The 16276-nt window shown below is 44.7% G+C and overlaps 4 protein-coding genes across 4 annotated transcripts; 2 read left to right on the top strand and 2 right to left on the bottom strand.

Annotated features, from left to right (window-relative positions):
* Window position 1: 1 nt before the first annotated feature.
* Window positions 2-5585, bottom strand: Bcmon2. Its single transcript, XM_024690779.1, has 6 exons — window positions 5449-5585; window positions 5315-5381; window positions 4863-5243; window positions 2298-4810; window positions 2037-2250; window positions 2-1989 (listed from the first exon to the last, which is right to left on the bottom strand). The coding sequence occupies exons 1-6, from the start codon at window positions 5524-5526 to the stop codon at window positions 197-199; spliced, it is 5046 nt and encodes a 1681-aa protein (XP_024546548.1). The 5' UTR covers window positions 5527-5585; the 3' UTR covers window positions 2-196.
* Window positions 5586-5714: 129 nt separating this feature from the next.
* On the top strand, window positions 5715-6717 carry Bcmms2. The gene is made up of 5 exons (XM_001560901.2): window positions 5715-5906; window positions 5969-6048; window positions 6113-6235; window positions 6290-6369; window positions 6426-6717. Exons 1-5 carry the CDS (start codon window positions 5837-5839, stop codon window positions 6487-6489), a joined length of 417 nt encoding a protein of 138 aa, XP_001560951.1. The 5' UTR covers window positions 5715-5836; the 3' UTR covers window positions 6490-6717.
* A 2-nt stretch (window positions 6718-6719) lies between these two features.
* On the bottom strand, window positions 6720-7965 carry BCIN_01g08710 (hypothetical protein). The gene is made up of 3 exons (XM_024690778.1): window positions 7801-7965; window positions 7575-7750; window positions 6720-7510 (listed from the first exon to the last, which is right to left on the bottom strand). Exons 1-3 carry the CDS (start codon window positions 7847-7849, stop codon window positions 6839-6841), a joined length of 897 nt encoding a protein of 298 aa, XP_024546547.1. The 5' UTR covers window positions 7850-7965; the 3' UTR covers window positions 6720-6838.
* Window positions 7966-8437: 472 nt separating this feature from the next.
* BCIN_01g08700 (hypothetical protein) lies at window positions 8438-11929 on the top strand. The gene has a single exon (XM_024690777.1). The coding sequence runs from the start codon at window positions 8531-8533 to the stop codon at window positions 11639-11641; it is 3111 nt and encodes a 1036-aa protein (XP_024546546.1). The 5' UTR covers window positions 8438-8530; the 3' UTR covers window positions 11642-11929.
* Window positions 11930-16276: the final 4347 nt, after the last annotated feature.

Raw genomic sequence — 16276 nt, 5'->3', positions numbered from 1 at the left:
TGAAATTTATGATTTTGGACATTTGACATGGAAAGACAACGGCGAAAACATACAGGTTCCAGTTCAAGCTAAAGATGTAGGCCTTAATGCAATTTAAAGTGTAACGAAAAGCACCAACGCCAGGTTTCTAATGCGCTCTGATATGCTTTCCCAGATTTTATCTCAAACAATCTTAGAAAATCATAGTTATCTTTCATCAAAGCCCAAACTCCATCCCTACCTCCTCTAACGCTTTCCCAATCCATTCCAAGAGCTCTTGATCCCTCGCTGCCGCTCCCATAGCCTTCACAAACAACGGATATAATCGATGTAAATGCTTTTTGCCTTCACTCTCCACACCCGGTGTATCTGGGATTGCCTCGCTTTCACACTTCAACTCGACAAGCTTCTTAAGAATGTATAAAAGTTCTTTGCGTTGGGATAACGGTTGTGGCATACGACCGCGCAGTGGTTGATCAGCAATATATGCACGAAGAGCAAGACCTGATCTGAGTATTAAGTACGGTGCAGCTGCTTGGGCGAGCTTGATGCGCGGCACAGAGCCATCGTTGAGAGTGACAAGAGAGATAAGTTCATCGAAACAAACGTAGCTCATTTTTGCGCGGGGTGAGGGGATGGGATCTACAGTACGACCTTTGCGGGTTTGATATAAGGTGGCTAGTAGTTCCTGGTCGGGCTGCGGAAGCTCGCTGGGCTGTGCAGGGTGGACGATAGACATGTGGAAGAGTGATTCAGTGTAAGTGCGACGAATTCGATCAGGTATGACTTGGGAGCCCAGGGCGGGCGTAATAAGTTCGCGCAAGGTTAGAAAAGATGCAATGTCGAAATCCTGGTCATCTTTTATATCGGCTAATTTTGCCGCAGCATCAAATTCTGCAGAGGTAATTCCTATAGCTATGCTCACCGTCGAGGCCCATATAGACCGTACAGCTTCGTCATTCAAGGTAACAGTTGGCATGATTGGCAAAATGGCACCCAGGATGGCAAGTGCTGACGTTGTGGCCTGACGCCAAGGCGATATGCTCTTTGAAATTATAGGAAACGAGTACTTTGTGACAATGGGATTTGCAAGCGCGGACAAAGAGGAAGAAACTGCACCGCTCGTGTATATATCTGGTTCCGAGGAATGTGATAGAATGAGCTTTTCGGATAATACCATCGAAGCTTTGGACAGAGCTACGTATGTTGGCCTCTGGACGTTAGAAGTAGTATCTTTCGGCACGAAAGCCAATGCAACAAATTCGGCAACCTGGCTAATTAAGGTGGCAGGAACTCCCTCAATATCGGTGCGAATCATTTTAAGCGATTCTAATACTTGAGATTGTAGTGGTGTAAGATACTCGATATCTGCGGAATATGTCGAGGCGTTCGCTTGTTGTATAGCTTCCCGGAGTAGAGTAAGCATTCTTTTGACTCGATTTGCATCGAGATCTTTCTGCACGAGACGATAAATCTCATGAAGAGCAGATACATAAGCAACCAGATAATCCTGATTGTCAACACGTTTATCCAACGCATCGATGTTCACTGAAGGTAGGGAATCAGACCAAAGACTCCATGCCATATCAATTGAAGATCGGGTAAAATTTGTTTTTGTGCCTTCCTTGATATTACCACGGGAAAGGATTTGTTGTAAGGCCTTGAAGACAGCTGTGTTGACTTCGAGAATCTTGAAATCTAACATTGTTTTAAAATGTTCTAAAAGTGTTTTCCAAGAGCTTTCAAATGTGGGATGGTTGGTGAGGACATCTAGATAATCGGCCAATAGATTGGTAATGCCGCTCAAAACCACGACAGTAGTCTCATTCCATCCTATCTTGTCTTTATCAGATACTGTAAGCGTCGGCGTAGGGTCAGTCATAGATTGTAAATGTGCCTCTATTGAGGACAGCAATCTAAAAATGACCGATTTCAGACACATAGACCACGCTACTGCGCTGAGCTGATCTCCGTATGCATCAAATATTCTTAGCAATGTTTGAATTGCGCCTGAAGCAGTTAGAAAAAGTCCCTCTCGAATGGTAGTCCGCACCCACTATTTCTGAGCTCCAGTCTTTCATCTGCCGTAACAGATGTGAGCCGTAGTAAGAGAAGCATCCATAAAGCTGCGTCTGAGACGGCCCGGTCGTCACCAGATGCCTTTTCAATTAGAGCTTCCTCGGTTGAATCTTCGATAAGATCAGGGCTGAGTGAAAAAGAACTGGTTCTACTAGAGATGAAATCTGACAACACCCAGAAGAAAGTAACAGTCTAAAAATCATTAGAAATGAAAGATAATTTTTGGGGGTGCGTTTTACCGTCAGTGAAATGTTGAGATCATCATCTTGTGTACAAAAATGATAAAGAGTGTCGACAAGTATTAGAAAGCAAGAATTCGGCAATGAAGAAAGGAAGTCGGAACAAATGAGCTGAAGAGAATTGAAAGCAGAGCGGACTAGTTTGGCAGATCGAGTAGCGGTTACTTTTGCTTCACTGTCAAAATTCATGAATACACTACCGATAATTTCAAACGCAATATCCCAACCACTAATTAGCTTCTCTCCACATTGCTCAAGGATGCTTTTGAGACCCTCAAGTATAGTCTTGTGAACTTCGACATCGGTCGAATGTATGGCTACAGTGACTTGTCTATCTTCCACTCGAAGTGGGTGAAGGGCACGACTCAACGCCTGAAGTAGCATGGTTTGGACGAGACCTCGTCGAACTTCGGAGTCTGCGAGTGTAGAGGTTGCCGCTTCAATCACAATTCTGACAAGAATCTCCGCAGCTCTGAGCCTGACAGAAGGCGTTGCAGTGAGAGAACAAGAAGCAGAAATTAATTCTGATGTCAGAATCTGCCATCCGCTAGCACCAGGCTCGTGTGTCGTCAATCTATCGATATTAATGCTTGCAATATCGCCCAATTTTGCTAATGCAAACAGATCCTCTTGATTCTGCGTAGAAGTTGCTGTAACAATACTATGGGCCCGCTTATGAGCGTAAGACGGCCTTTTTTCTTCAGGCGGTGATGGATTAGAAGGTACTGGTTTTTCTGGTATCTTGAGAATTTCCTCTTTGCTGAACAAGTCACAAAGAGCTGAAACAACAGCCACAAATGGTTCATTAGGGAAATCAATAGTACTCTCTAGCAATCTTGTGGCGGCGGTTTCGACTGCTTTGATTTCGGTACCAAAGTTTGCCAATAATGCAGAAGTATTGTTAATATCCTGGCTCTCTGGCCTTGGTGTGGTGGGAGTTCTCACGGATTTGGAACTCGAAAATATTACCAAATCAGCTTGTTGCAATGTACCAAGAACAATCACCCACGCCGAATCAAGCGTGGGTCCCAACGCGATCCCTAGATTCAGTAGTGCGCGAAGGCAAAGCAAATTGCGTGTGTTGAGGGACGAACCAGATACATCAACAGATACATGCCTGTTCCGTTCCGGGTTGCTTACCAAACTATCAACACTTAGTAGCCCTCTTGCGTTATTGAAAATGCTCGAGCTAGAAGACGCATCTGCCGTAGGCGTTGTTGGACTCTGCACTTGAGTTGTAGTGGCTGTCAAGACATTGGACGGTACTGCCGCCTTTCCCAGGGTTGTCAGAAATGCGTCTCGTGGGGTCGCAAGCCGTAAAAGCCCTGCCACATGAGTAAATTTTTGAAATGACCTGACCAAGCCATGATAATACTCTTGGTCCAGCGCCGCATAAAGAAAAGTTGAACAAGTTGCCAAGATCGCAGGCCAGCATTCGTCGACGATGCCGGCGCAGATTTTGACCTCTTGGAATAAATGATGATCCTCGAGAGTTAATGGATTGATAGGGATGGGATTCTTTTTATAAGACGCGCTCCTCTCGATTGGTTTAATATCAGGGGTACTAGAACGTGAATCTGAAAGTTTTGATTCAATTTCAGAATGTCTTAGACCTTTTTTTCGAGGCCGTTCAGGCACTGTCAATGGCAGGATAAACTTTGCGAGCCCCTCGGAAAAGCCACTAATACATGCAAGTGTGAGGCCGTAGATATAAGATTCTGGGATAGATGGTGCATCCGTCTTGTCTAGCTGATCAATGCATGGTACCCTCATTGTACTCCATTGCGTGCTAACTCCAGCGCTTGGCTCGGCCGAACTCACAGTGCTGCTAATGATACCAGGAACTCCGCTAGCCTCGAGCATTGCTTGGTCTGAACTGTTGCCCTGACTGGCAATTGGAATTGTGGACTGATGGCCAAGGCCAATAACGGCAGGCTTTTCCGTGCTGACTCTAACGAAGGCTGCAACAAGATCTCGTAGTATATTTTTCTTTTCTTCCTGAGCATCATACATGGAAAATATTCTCCTAATCAGAGCTGCTTCGGCAAAAATACCCCTCAATACCTCCATGCAAAGTGATCGTTTCCACAAAGCAGTATCGTGGTCAAGCATGTGGGTGAGAAGACCTAAGGCCATTTCGCCTTCAGATGATAGAATACTTAGATGCCTTCTGAGAAGTGTATAAAGAATTCTTGTTATCCTGACAGTCACTGCAAAGTTTAACTTCTCTGAGAGTGCGCTGATGATGAATGGCATAACTCGGACTCGAAGTATATTTGCTTGCTCAGGATGTGATAAGAATATGTCGGCGTGATTAGTTAAAACAGATTCAATTAGTTCAAGTCCAAAGGTTTGCGGGAGACCTGTGGATCTTAAAAACTGAGGCTTTTGAGCTTCCGTCAATAAGCATATATCGTGAAAGACTCTATAAGCATCCAAAGCGGCGGCACGTAGTTGAATCACTCCATTTTCGGTTGGGGCCTCGCCTATAGTAGGCACCTCCAAAGCAATTTCTATCCCATGATTAGATAAATTCTGTTGCTTGGCAATCGATCTATAACTCACTGTCCTCTGTCACCACTTTGTCGAATACCGAGACAACTAATTGCTGAAGGGTGGCAGCGGCTGTATTGAGAACAATCCCATTCTTGCTTGCTTGAAGAATGGTACATATATTTAGAGCTGCAGCTAACAGCTCCCCCTTCAATTCACCTGCATAGTTCTGCAAAAGTGATGGTAATGCTTGGAGGATCTTCAACTGTACATCAAGACCAGCTGACGTAGCTTCTCGAAGTGCCTCCAAAACTTCTTTGAGCCTTGATTTAGGAAGTGCACGAGACACAACTAATCTTTGAAGGCAAACGACTGCGATTCCAGTAAATTTGACATTTCTGGTTCCGCAAGCAATGAGGAAAGGTGTCACAAAGTTTGGTCGTTGAGTGAGGTCTAGTTGCAAATCAGTCACAGTTATGGTGCATTTTCTGATGACAACATTGCATCTTTATCTACAAACTTACCCGCAGCTATTTGGGCTTCAGAAGTTGATCGCAGTCCTTTGATCTCATCCAAGCTCTTTTCTGCTGCCTGACATTGTCAAATCAGCAACGTAAAGGGGTCTAACTGAATGGCGGCCTCATAGAAATGAACTTACATTTCTAAGATCTGTATGCTTTCTTTTACTCTCTTGTATAAGGTTTCCAAGCTCCGAGGCGAGAATCTGCGCCGTCATATTGATTGGTTTTCAATAGTAACCTTTCCATTATTTTCCAGAAGGCATAATGTTATTGCTGAGGTGTATTCATTGGTTCAGTTGTCCTTTATCAAGATGGACTGTAAATAGACATTCTGCCGAGGATTAGCCGAGTTTGACCGCCCGGAATTCTTGGAGATCAACCCCGCGATCAAACCAGCCGCCTTGCTTCAATAAAACTTATCAACCATTTACAACCTCTTGCCCTATTGCGCAACTTCAAGATATTTGAATTTCCAAATACCGACACTTATCTACCCTCCAAGTTCAAGATTTCGAAAGCCAAAAGATGGCGAAAGTACCAAGAAACTTTAGATTGCTCGAGGAGTTGGAGAAGGGCGAAAAGGGTCTCGGAGCTGGTGAGTCGGATGTCAACCAGCATTGAAGTTTGACAACCTCTGACGATTCTCGTTATTTAAAGACGCTTGCTCTTATGGTCTGACGGACGGCGACGACTTATACATGTCCAACTGGAATGGCACGATTCTCGGTCCTCCACACGTATGTTTCTACTCCTACTTATTAGTATATACTGGCTTTGGACTAATAGCGGGGGTACCGATAGAGCGTTCATGAGAATCGCATCTACTCTCTTACCATGCATTGTGGAGAGAACTATCCCGATGTTCCACCAACTATCAAGTTCACTAATAAGATCAACCTTCCTGGTGTGCAAGATGATGGCAAAGTCAGTACTATTTCAAGCGCCATGAAAAGTAGGTGGAGCTAACTGATGCCCTAGGTCGACCCTTCAAAGTTTGCATGCCTTGCGAACTGGCAACGCCACAACACAATGGAGACTGCCTTGACCGAGCTGAGAAGGTAGGTTTCACAATGTATAGATTTGCATAGTGAAGATAGAGGCTTACAGTATCCAGATACATGGCATCTCCAACCAACAAGAAGCTCCCTCAACCACAAGAGGGTTCTACTTACGATTAAGTACCTTACGCATTCACTAGACGAGCCATGAAACGAGCAAATTTGAGGTCACAGCACTTATTAGGCTGTGGAGAGATGGGTGATGCATATGACTTTTCTTTATGTTGATACGGATGCATCAGCGCGGCGAAATTGGGTTTTATATCCCCGTTATGATATTTATTAAATGAGAAATAAACGAATAAAACAAGCGGTGATTATTTTCGCAAGAATACAATGATTTCCTCAAGTTCTATTCGCCATCTCTGACCAAATACCCGGAAGAGAATAGTACACCGGAGAATGTGACAGACAAACTTGCTCATCTTGATTAGTAGCCATCGAATTGCTAAATTAAAATTGGCTCATGCTAGACTTGAAACTTCTTCTCCAATTTAGCCAGTTTCTTATCATGTCTCCTTTGGCCCCTTTCCCGTTTCCATAGTTCTTTCTCCTTGTCCACTATTTCCAGTTGTATCTTAGACAGTTCGACCACCCTGAGTGCCTCGTTTACCATCAGATGTTTCACAGAAGCGTCGGCCAATTGCAAGTCCTTCTCCCAGAATCCAACTCCCCAGCCCAGTCCAGGTTGTTTCTTGTTCCACTCGTCAACACTCAAGCCCTCATTCTCCAACTGATCCTCAATCAGATCTTCCCAGGCATTCTCTGCGAAAGCTATCTCCTCCAAATACTCTATTCTTTCACGAGCATTCACGCGCTTTTGTCTGGTATCTATTTTGTCCCGCAAGACCCGGCTCAAATAGGGACTTTGGGGTTTCTGTATTCGAAGAAAGTTTGATACCATTGCTTTCGCAAACTTAGGTACGTGACGAGGCCCAGAGAGTTTTTCGAATGGTAAAGGTCGAGTTTCGAGAAGCTTAGGGGCACCTGGAATGGCTTCTGGATAACGAATCTTTAGTTTAGGAGGTTGAGGAACGAGCGCAGATCTGGTAGCTACGGATTTCCGGTAGTGTAGTAGTTCGTATATCTTATGCCTTGAATCTGTGTCGCCATCGCCAGCGGCACGAACAAGTTCCTCTGCCTGGACAATGACTTCGTCAGTATCGAACATGTAGCGAATATGACTCTGGATGGTGAGAACAAACCTCATAGCCCGTTTTTAGTGCAGCGACAACAATTTTTGGGCTGTGTTCTCGTACATTTCGCCGGAATTGTTTGCGTACAAGATGTTTTAGTGGATGAATGAAGCCTTTAGGTTGTAGCTCAGTCGGAATAGGAACCCGAAGACATTGTTCGAGCAAGGTCCTGTATAGCGCAATACCTTTGCATCATTTTAGTCTTGAATGTACAAAATTGAACAATTGCGCTTACAGGCTATACGGTGGCGACCTGATTTGCGAGGAATAAATTGGGCTGGCATTCATTTGTCGTTGGCTCGTTGCAGTGTGTAGCAGTACATTCCAAAATATATGCTTCAAACTTATGCCCTGCCATAGTTGATCTTGGCGAGATGTCACGTGGAAATAATTTATGTCCAACTTGGCTTGGATTCTTCCCAAGACCTTCAATAACTACTTGGTAGTCAACTTTCTTTGGCTTATTATTGTAACCAAGTCAAACAGGCGATGCACGAAGCCTCTTACGATTTCTGTTATGATTAGTATAAGAACCTCAACTGAGCATTCAGGATCTCCACGTTGCTAGGAATATTAGTGCGCTCCCTAATGCAAATCATGGAGGGGGGATGATTTACAATATACCGAGTGTCCTGTCATGTGTGATATCACTTCAGGTATGCAGAACTTTTGCATGCAAACTTGGGCTTCAATCTTCTAAGTTATTGGAGATGCAATCTCGTAACGAAGAAAGGCCACTAGTGGTGGTCTTTGAGGTTGCGACTTCCCCAGGGCAGAACTATGGCTGCCGGTAGTTCTTTCCTGAAATGCAGATATACCATCGTTCTCTATCACTATCTCAAGTTTGATCATTCTCCCTTCTTCTAATACACGTCTAATAATTTGATGCTACAACCGACGTTCTGCTTGCTTGTATTATTTTTGGATCCTCCGCTTCAAATTAACCTGTGATTATTACCTATCTTATGATGTCTTCCGCATACCCTATAGACCCTGAAGGTCCAAAACCTATGTCTGTTGCAGCATCCACCATTGCTTCAAATATTACTAGTAGCCAGGGTCTTACTGGTGACCAGCCCTCTCAAAAATCTCCCCTACGACCTAATGCTCCGACTTCACTTCCATCTTCCATATTGAGCCTTCCTTCAGGAATGGGCAGAAAAATCTCCAGTGGCGATCGGTCTTTTACTCCCAGTTCGCGACAGCTGTGTGTTGTAAATAGCCCTGGGCTTCGGACACCTCCGCAAGGCCATTCGCTACAATACTCACAAAAATCGCCTTTCAGTACGGCTCCAATATCTCGACATGCATCGCAAAGTGATTATTTTGAAGGGCGTCATCCCTCTACACCAAGCCGATCGCGCGGCGGTCATGGCGAAGTCAATCTAGTATCTTCAGGGGCATCACCTTTATTGCCGACAGAAGGAAGTCCAATGTTGGCCACATCTTCAAAGAATTCCAACATTGGTTCACTTGAGTATTCATGTACCACGGATAGTATGTCGTCAATTCGAGATCGAATTATTGCTCCATACAAGGCACGCAAACTAAGCTCTGAAAGTCTCACTATGGTCAAAAAGCAGGCCAGAAGAAATACTGAGGGTGTAAGAAAGAAACGTAAGCGTCGATGCAGAGGGACCTGCAACCAGGGAATGAAAATGGAGGCCAAGAGATTAGCTGCAGCTGAGCGAGACTACAACTCGCACTGGCTTCCTCCAACTCAGGTGGCGCCAACAGCCCTGGAAGACACGAAATTACCAAACACTCGTAAAGATCATTGCCTACCAAGGAGACTGGGTAAAAGAAGGCTTATGTCTGAGCCAGCCGCCCCAATTGTATCAAGAAGATGGAGCTCGGTTGAAATTGGCACACACCAACTAAAGCTTCGTCCACTGCTGAAGCCCAACTCCGGCCAACATGTGCAAGAAAGTCAACCAACGACTCGAAATGCTTTCTTTGGTTCTAGTCCTCTTGTTGAACGAAACAGGAGTTCATCGTTCACTGCTGGCGCTAGATATAACGACACGGTGCGCTCTCTTCGCGAAAGATTGACTGTTCGCAAGGTCTCAAACAACCAAATGTTGAAGCCCTCTGCTATAACGTTGAGAAGACCCAGCGCGTCCAACAAATCTGACATGAGTAGCACCATGGGAACTTCGCCGTTTTTGACTACACCAGGGGCCATGTCTGCCATACCTTCTCTTTCGAGTCGCTATCCAACCTACTCGGAGAACCTACCACAAGGTACAGAGGCATATATCATTACTCGAGAAGATGTTGAAGCTGTGATGGAATTGCTTCAAGTAGGTCTGCTCCATACGCAGGAAGATCACCTACCTGTCTCGGCCGTAAGCGGCTCGAGCCGAGATCAATCACCGCGTGGGAGCAGATTATCGTCATTGTCTTTCACAAATAAAGGCGTGGTACCTGTAGCGCGTCCCTCCTCTTGTGAAATTCACATACATGCAGCACAATCGGATAACTCAAAAGAGGCCTCGCAACTTGGCAACTCTACCACAAGGACATTTTCTCCTAATTTGTCCCGCTCTCCGACATGCATTATGAACCCAGAAATTTCGGGAAATCCGGAAAACTTCTTGGGAATTTCTCAAACAAATTTTGGCGGGCTTGACCGACTGTCTGAAGGGAATCCCGAAAGTGTGCACGAAGTAATCTGGGAGGAGCATAGTCAACAAGAATCTCATTTAAGTGAGAGAGACCATGTTCACCTGGAAGGTGAGTCAGAGTGCTCCAGTCAGGCCAGCACAAATCGAGATGACATTGCAAGTCCTGGACATGACGATGCAAGGAATTCCTTTTATCACCTAGAAAATCCCGATCAAGATCATCGACGTAGCAAGAATAAAGGCACCTTCGATCCCACCGATGCACGCATGTCAATCAGCAAATGGTCATGGCAATGTGAGCCAGCCGTAAATGAGGACGGTGTCAATTTCATTACAATCGTGGAACAAGAATCACCTAAAGATCATGTAATTTCCTTTCCTCCCCTTCCGAGGAAATCGACCAATGAGTGGCGTTCCCCACTCCCAGATATATCTACTGCCATTCGTGAATCCCGGCTTTTGGGAGACATGCTTTCTAAAGGAAGTCATGTCCGCCCATCTCACTCTCTCTATAGCATTGGAATTGATGCCCGAACTGCAATAAGTTCACCTATGTTAAGCGACATGGCAACAACTCCTATAACACGGAGCCCGTGGCTCAACGAAACTACCATCAGCCCCCCAGAAAGGGTATGCTCGTGGCTGGACAATTTTGAATCCGATGCCCTAAAACGTCAAAAGTCTGAATCTGGTATACAACGGAAGAAAAGTATCATTAAAGCACATCCTAAAGCACCTGCTCGCTCTGGAAATGCTGCGGCGATTGGCTCTTCGCTTGGGTCATGTACAGGAGTTCGAAGATGTGCGAGCTCACAAACGTTGTCCAAGTCGAGAAAAGCCACCATATTTAATAGTCTGTCGGTTGAATCTAATCAATGCAAAGGGAAAAAGTCATGGTTCAAGCACCTACAAGATGTAGCGTTTCCTAAATTGAACACAGAAAGCGGAGCGGAGCCAGCAAGCTTCTGGTCGACGCTTGCCACTCGCAACAGTAGCAAAGATCCCGTCACATGTTCAATCCCATCGTCCCCAACAAGCCCCCACGATAATTTGAGGGGCGGCAAGAAGACCTGCCATAACATCCAACCTGTAATATCTCCTGGCATATCAGAAACTATATCAGCAACAAGGTCATCGGCTCGGCAAAGTCTATCTTTGATACAGGATAAGTATACTAGCATCCCACAACTAGATTTGAATCTGTATATCCCTAAGAGAACTCCGTCTTCACCACGGGTCTCTGCTGCTCGCGAAAGCCTGTTGAAAATCCAAGCGAGATTCCCTTCGATACCGAAACCAGACCACAGTGGTATATACGATTCAGTGACGGGCATCCGAAGAAAAAACACGGTGGAGTGCTTGAAGTATTGTAGGCACTTGTTGCATAACTGTGATCACAATGCCCGTGGTAGTAATATGAGCTCACCTAGTGTGGATTGGATCGGGTAATAGGTATGACTGGTGGCAAAAAGCGAATGAGAAATTCGAAATTGTATACCAGTGATATTCCCAAGCACTTGGGAATAGTGGCAACAGCTTGGAAACTGCGTTTCTTGTTGTGAAGTTTTAGTGATATAGTAATAAATCCCACGAAAATGCTCACCTTTCTTGTTATTATTACTCTTCAGTCCTGATAGTATAATTAGATTCATTTCTCAAACGTTTCTTTACTGTTTCGCAAGAGGCACTTAAGTTATGACAAAAACATGAGTTGAATCCAACTCGAATAGATCCACATGAGCTGTCTACCGATATTCTTTCTAAACGTTTTACATCTGATATTGACTGTCGAAAATCAATCGCGTGGGCAAGGAGAAACCTAAACCGACGAGTAAGACGATCAACCGACCACCCCCCCCCCCCCCCCCCCCCTCCCCCCCTACAGCAAAACCAGGAATAGAAGAAGATTAGAATAATAAACGCGTTATCCAATATCCAGGACTAGAAAATTCATACCTGCAAACTCGTAAACAAGATGGGCAATTTTCTACATAGCTAGCTAGCTAGCTATGAGCAAAGCTCCAGGTTTACTTTCTAACCATAACATTAATCTCTTCTTCCTACTTCTTACTTCTTAATTCTTAAATCTCATCTTATTAGGTTATTCATCACATGCAGAATGCAACCGGATCTCGAATGCTAAATTCGTACCCAGAAATCCACTATGCTCTTTTCTCTTTTCTCTCTTCTCTTTCCATCGAGTGAGTTAAGTGCAGGGTAGTAGGCGTGAGGTAGTTACATTTCATCTTTTCGTGCGTACTACTCTTGAACGTTTGTCGGTTTTGAGGGTCCGTACGATGCGATCTAAGGATGATATACTCGTATCGTGATGGCGCAGGGAATGGATGTACTTACTTTACTTGTTGATCGACGTGGGAAAATAACGTGTTGGCTTCTTGTTGGAATCTGGATGGATGAGCGCGAGGACAGATATTGATTGAACGAGGGGAAAGTGGGATATGTTTTGCTTTCTTTCCCATATTGTGGCTCGTTGCATTGAAAGAATGATTAGATGTTGCTTTTTCGGTAGGAGATGTATGCATATATACATGTGTCGGTCGCCAAAAATGCATTTCTTGATGATTCCTCTCCGACTTACCAGCGGCTAACACATGCTTTTCAACAGATCGTTTTGTTCATGTACATGCAATAACCCTCGATCTGACCATTGCAACGATGATATGCATGAGATGGAGGTTCCCTCAGGTTTTTCTGAGAGACCGTTGTAATGTTGGAGTTTCTATTTAATGCGTCTTTTCTCTGCTACCAATTGCTAATACAACATTACTTCATCTGGTCTCAGCATTTCACAATATCATAATAATATCATTTCTTTCGTTGCAAACATTTACTTTATATCAGTATCACCCATCTTATCATAGCAAACATGCCCATGAATTTTGCAAGACGTAGGAATGAGAGAGAGGAAAGGCATCAAAGTAAACAAGCGGAGTTGACTAGAGAAATAAATCGCAATAAAGACGAACGGTCTTCCTACACATCCGGCAACAGCGGCAGGAGTGACAAAAAAGATAAGGTCAAGAAGGAAGCTTCAAAACTAACCTCGGACGAACCAAAGAATAGTGCTAGATAGAACGGTAATCGAGGCGGATCTGCATAAACAATATGCAAAGATTCAAGAAGCAGGAAACCCACGCCGAGTGAGCCAAGTGGGACGAGAAATTAGATTGACCTTTCGGGAAGTGAAAACAAGAAGAGACTTCAATGAGCCCGACTTGGAGAAGAAGCTTTTGAAATGATATTTGGGATAGTGCAATGGTATATCGACTCAAATGAGGGACAACTGCAATCAGAATATGCTCCACAATATTCATTGCGCTGGAAGACTTCACTAGGTGTGAGATGAAAGATTGTAATTGTTCAAGTACAAGACTATTAATTATCAGCCATTCTTGTTTGATACCGACATAGGTTAGGAAAGCTATCTTCAATTGTATGGGAATTTGGGATGGAAACAAACATGTCTGTACAATACAATCAAGCTATTGATGATAACATTACCACCAACTATGAAGATGATGAACTCGTGGGACACGAAAAGACTGTCAAATCTGTATGCTTCATGATCCTAAACCCCGAACCAAATATCGTAACTCCGATTAAACCTCGTGCAGAGGATAGCAAAATGTGCCTGTCTGAATTGAGGCTGTTGAGGACGAGCGTTCGAATGGCTAGGAGAACTGCAAGCGTGGACTAAAATACATCATACACCGATACTTCAATCGCCAGAACCCGTACCCTGCTGATATATTTTCGATAATCCGAGTAATGATGTGCGGTTGTAGATTGGTACTCATGGGCGTAGATTCGTGTAGGTATTGGATAACAATAGCGCAACATGAGACAGCCACTTGCTCCGCCATGACAGCTGTCCTGGTCGACCTTCACCAATCTGTATAGCATGTGCGAGTATCACCCCGGAGTAGAAGAACGTAGAAGTGGCCATCAATCAGCCCGGCGCTATACGAAACCCTGTCGAGGATATTGACAAATTCTCTTCCAAAATAGCAATTGAATGAATCGACGGCAGGTACTTTGTAGATAAAAAGACATCACTTTCATCATAGCCCAACTAGCTCTGGTGGTGGAGGTGCAGATGTGAAGACGTGCAGAAAAGGGACGCCCACCCACCGTGCCCGCTGGATATGAGCTCACGTGCTGCGTGTGTGCCTACCCGAAGAGAACGAGCCAATGTCACGCTAACAAGCAGTCACATCTGCAAACGCCTAATATTAGCTCTTCCGAAGTTCACAGTCTTCGATGGCTCTTCTGAAGCCGAATCGGAATGTCTTTTGAGATGTCAAGATAAGCCTCGTTATCGTTATCACACAATAGTAAGCAAGCTATTGAATGTTCTCTCCCGCTGTGATCAGATAGCCCCTTGGAGTCGTGACCCTGGTGGAACCATTGGGTCGTCTTTCCATACCTTGCTCTCGTCTCTCGCCTGCGTGGAGGTGGACTTGGATGCTGCATTGATTGCAGATTCGCCATGGCATTTCTATAAATATGCGTGTATTTATATACAGATGCATCTATGTGAATGTGTAGGTGCATGCAGGTATACCCGGTGCAGGAGATACATCATGTCCACCGTGATGAACGGTCTCCGTGAAGTCAAGAGAAGAAGGTCCTTTCACGGCAGGCAGCTCGAGGTAGGTCTAGTCGAACATGGGCCAGTGAAAATCCGAACGGGATGGATTCAAGATTCAAGCAACGCTCCACTTCTCACGCCAAGTGACTTTGTGGGGAATCACGGATGGGCGACGGATGACGGAGTTCCCGATCACTTATCACACCGCTCCGAATTGAACAGTCAAATTTTGCATATCAAATGATCAATTGAGTCGTACGGTGGTTCGTGAATCGTTCGTGGATCGCAAGTGACATTCATCGTCAATGGATCCTGATAAGAAATCAAGAAATGAAAGAGTGGAAGGGGAAGAGCAAAGAAATACTGACAACGACAAGGAAGATTCGTCCAATTGGCCAAAAATAGCAGCACCAACGTTTTTCCTCCAATTTTTGTTAGAATTATCTAATCTTTGCGACATCAACCGTTTAGAAAGACCCCTACATCAAACTAAAGCCCGGCCACTATTGTCAGAGCCCCTCGTCGTCTCATGATATAGCGGTTATCGCCAGTCACATATATCAGATGGCAGGTTGTCAAGGTGTTATTTTTATCATTTTGCCCGGCTTACCAAGGTACATTCATGCAAAAACTCACTGCATTAACCGTGCCGTCCAACTTGAGATGATTGAGCAGGATTGATGAGACGAATCTGGAATCTGGACAGAATGCCATCCAATGCGATCATCAATCCAACCCATAACGCTGAGACGAGACTCGAAAGGCTTTTCTCAAACGGTTTCTGGATTTCTGTCCCCTTTGCATTTACTTGATACTGTACAATCGACCATGTGCAACACACAGCGAATCCGAGGAAATGGATAGTCAGGAAGGCATCTATCATGGATGATCACAATAAGGGTGCTCGAGCACGCTCTCTCATATATGATATAACAAGGTCACGGGGTGGTATTGGAGGATACATGCTATTACTGGCGAATACGCAGGTAGTGGCATGCAAAGTATTTGAAATATGACGGATACTCACTCACACTCATTCATGTATCGAGTCCTCAATTGGTTTGACGTGTAACCTTCCTTTTTGCTATCAAATATGTCCCACGAACCAATCTCGACTCTGAGCAGCCCTCCTTCCTCTCTCCTCCCATGCACGACAGATGTTGAAGAATTGTCCCATTGGATGGCGAAGATACGTGAGAACGCCTGCCAGCCAGTCAATCCCCCGAGACCGGTTTTGTACCTAAACTTGTCCCATGTCTCCAGGTAGTACCTTGCAGCATCCAAGGGTTCGAGGTGTGCTCTGTGCATGATCCCTTGTCGCTGCGACTCAGATCCTACCCACCATGCATTTTGGCGACAACTTCGCTATTTCTATAAGACATTTCAGATGCAACCATCCCGGAATTATGACATCGTAACCCTGTCCACAGCCTTGGTAGATCAAAAAATATTGCATTGAACAGTTTGGCCTG

Source organism: Botrytis cinerea, chromosome 1 (assembly GCF_000143535.2).
Source record: "Botrytis cinerea B05.10 chromosome 1, complete sequence".
NCBI lineage: Eukaryota > Fungi > Ascomycota > Leotiomycetes > Helotiales > Sclerotiniaceae > Botrytis > Botrytis cinerea.
Note: the sequence above shows the minus strand (reverse complement) of the source record. Positions and strands in the feature narration are given on the sequence as shown.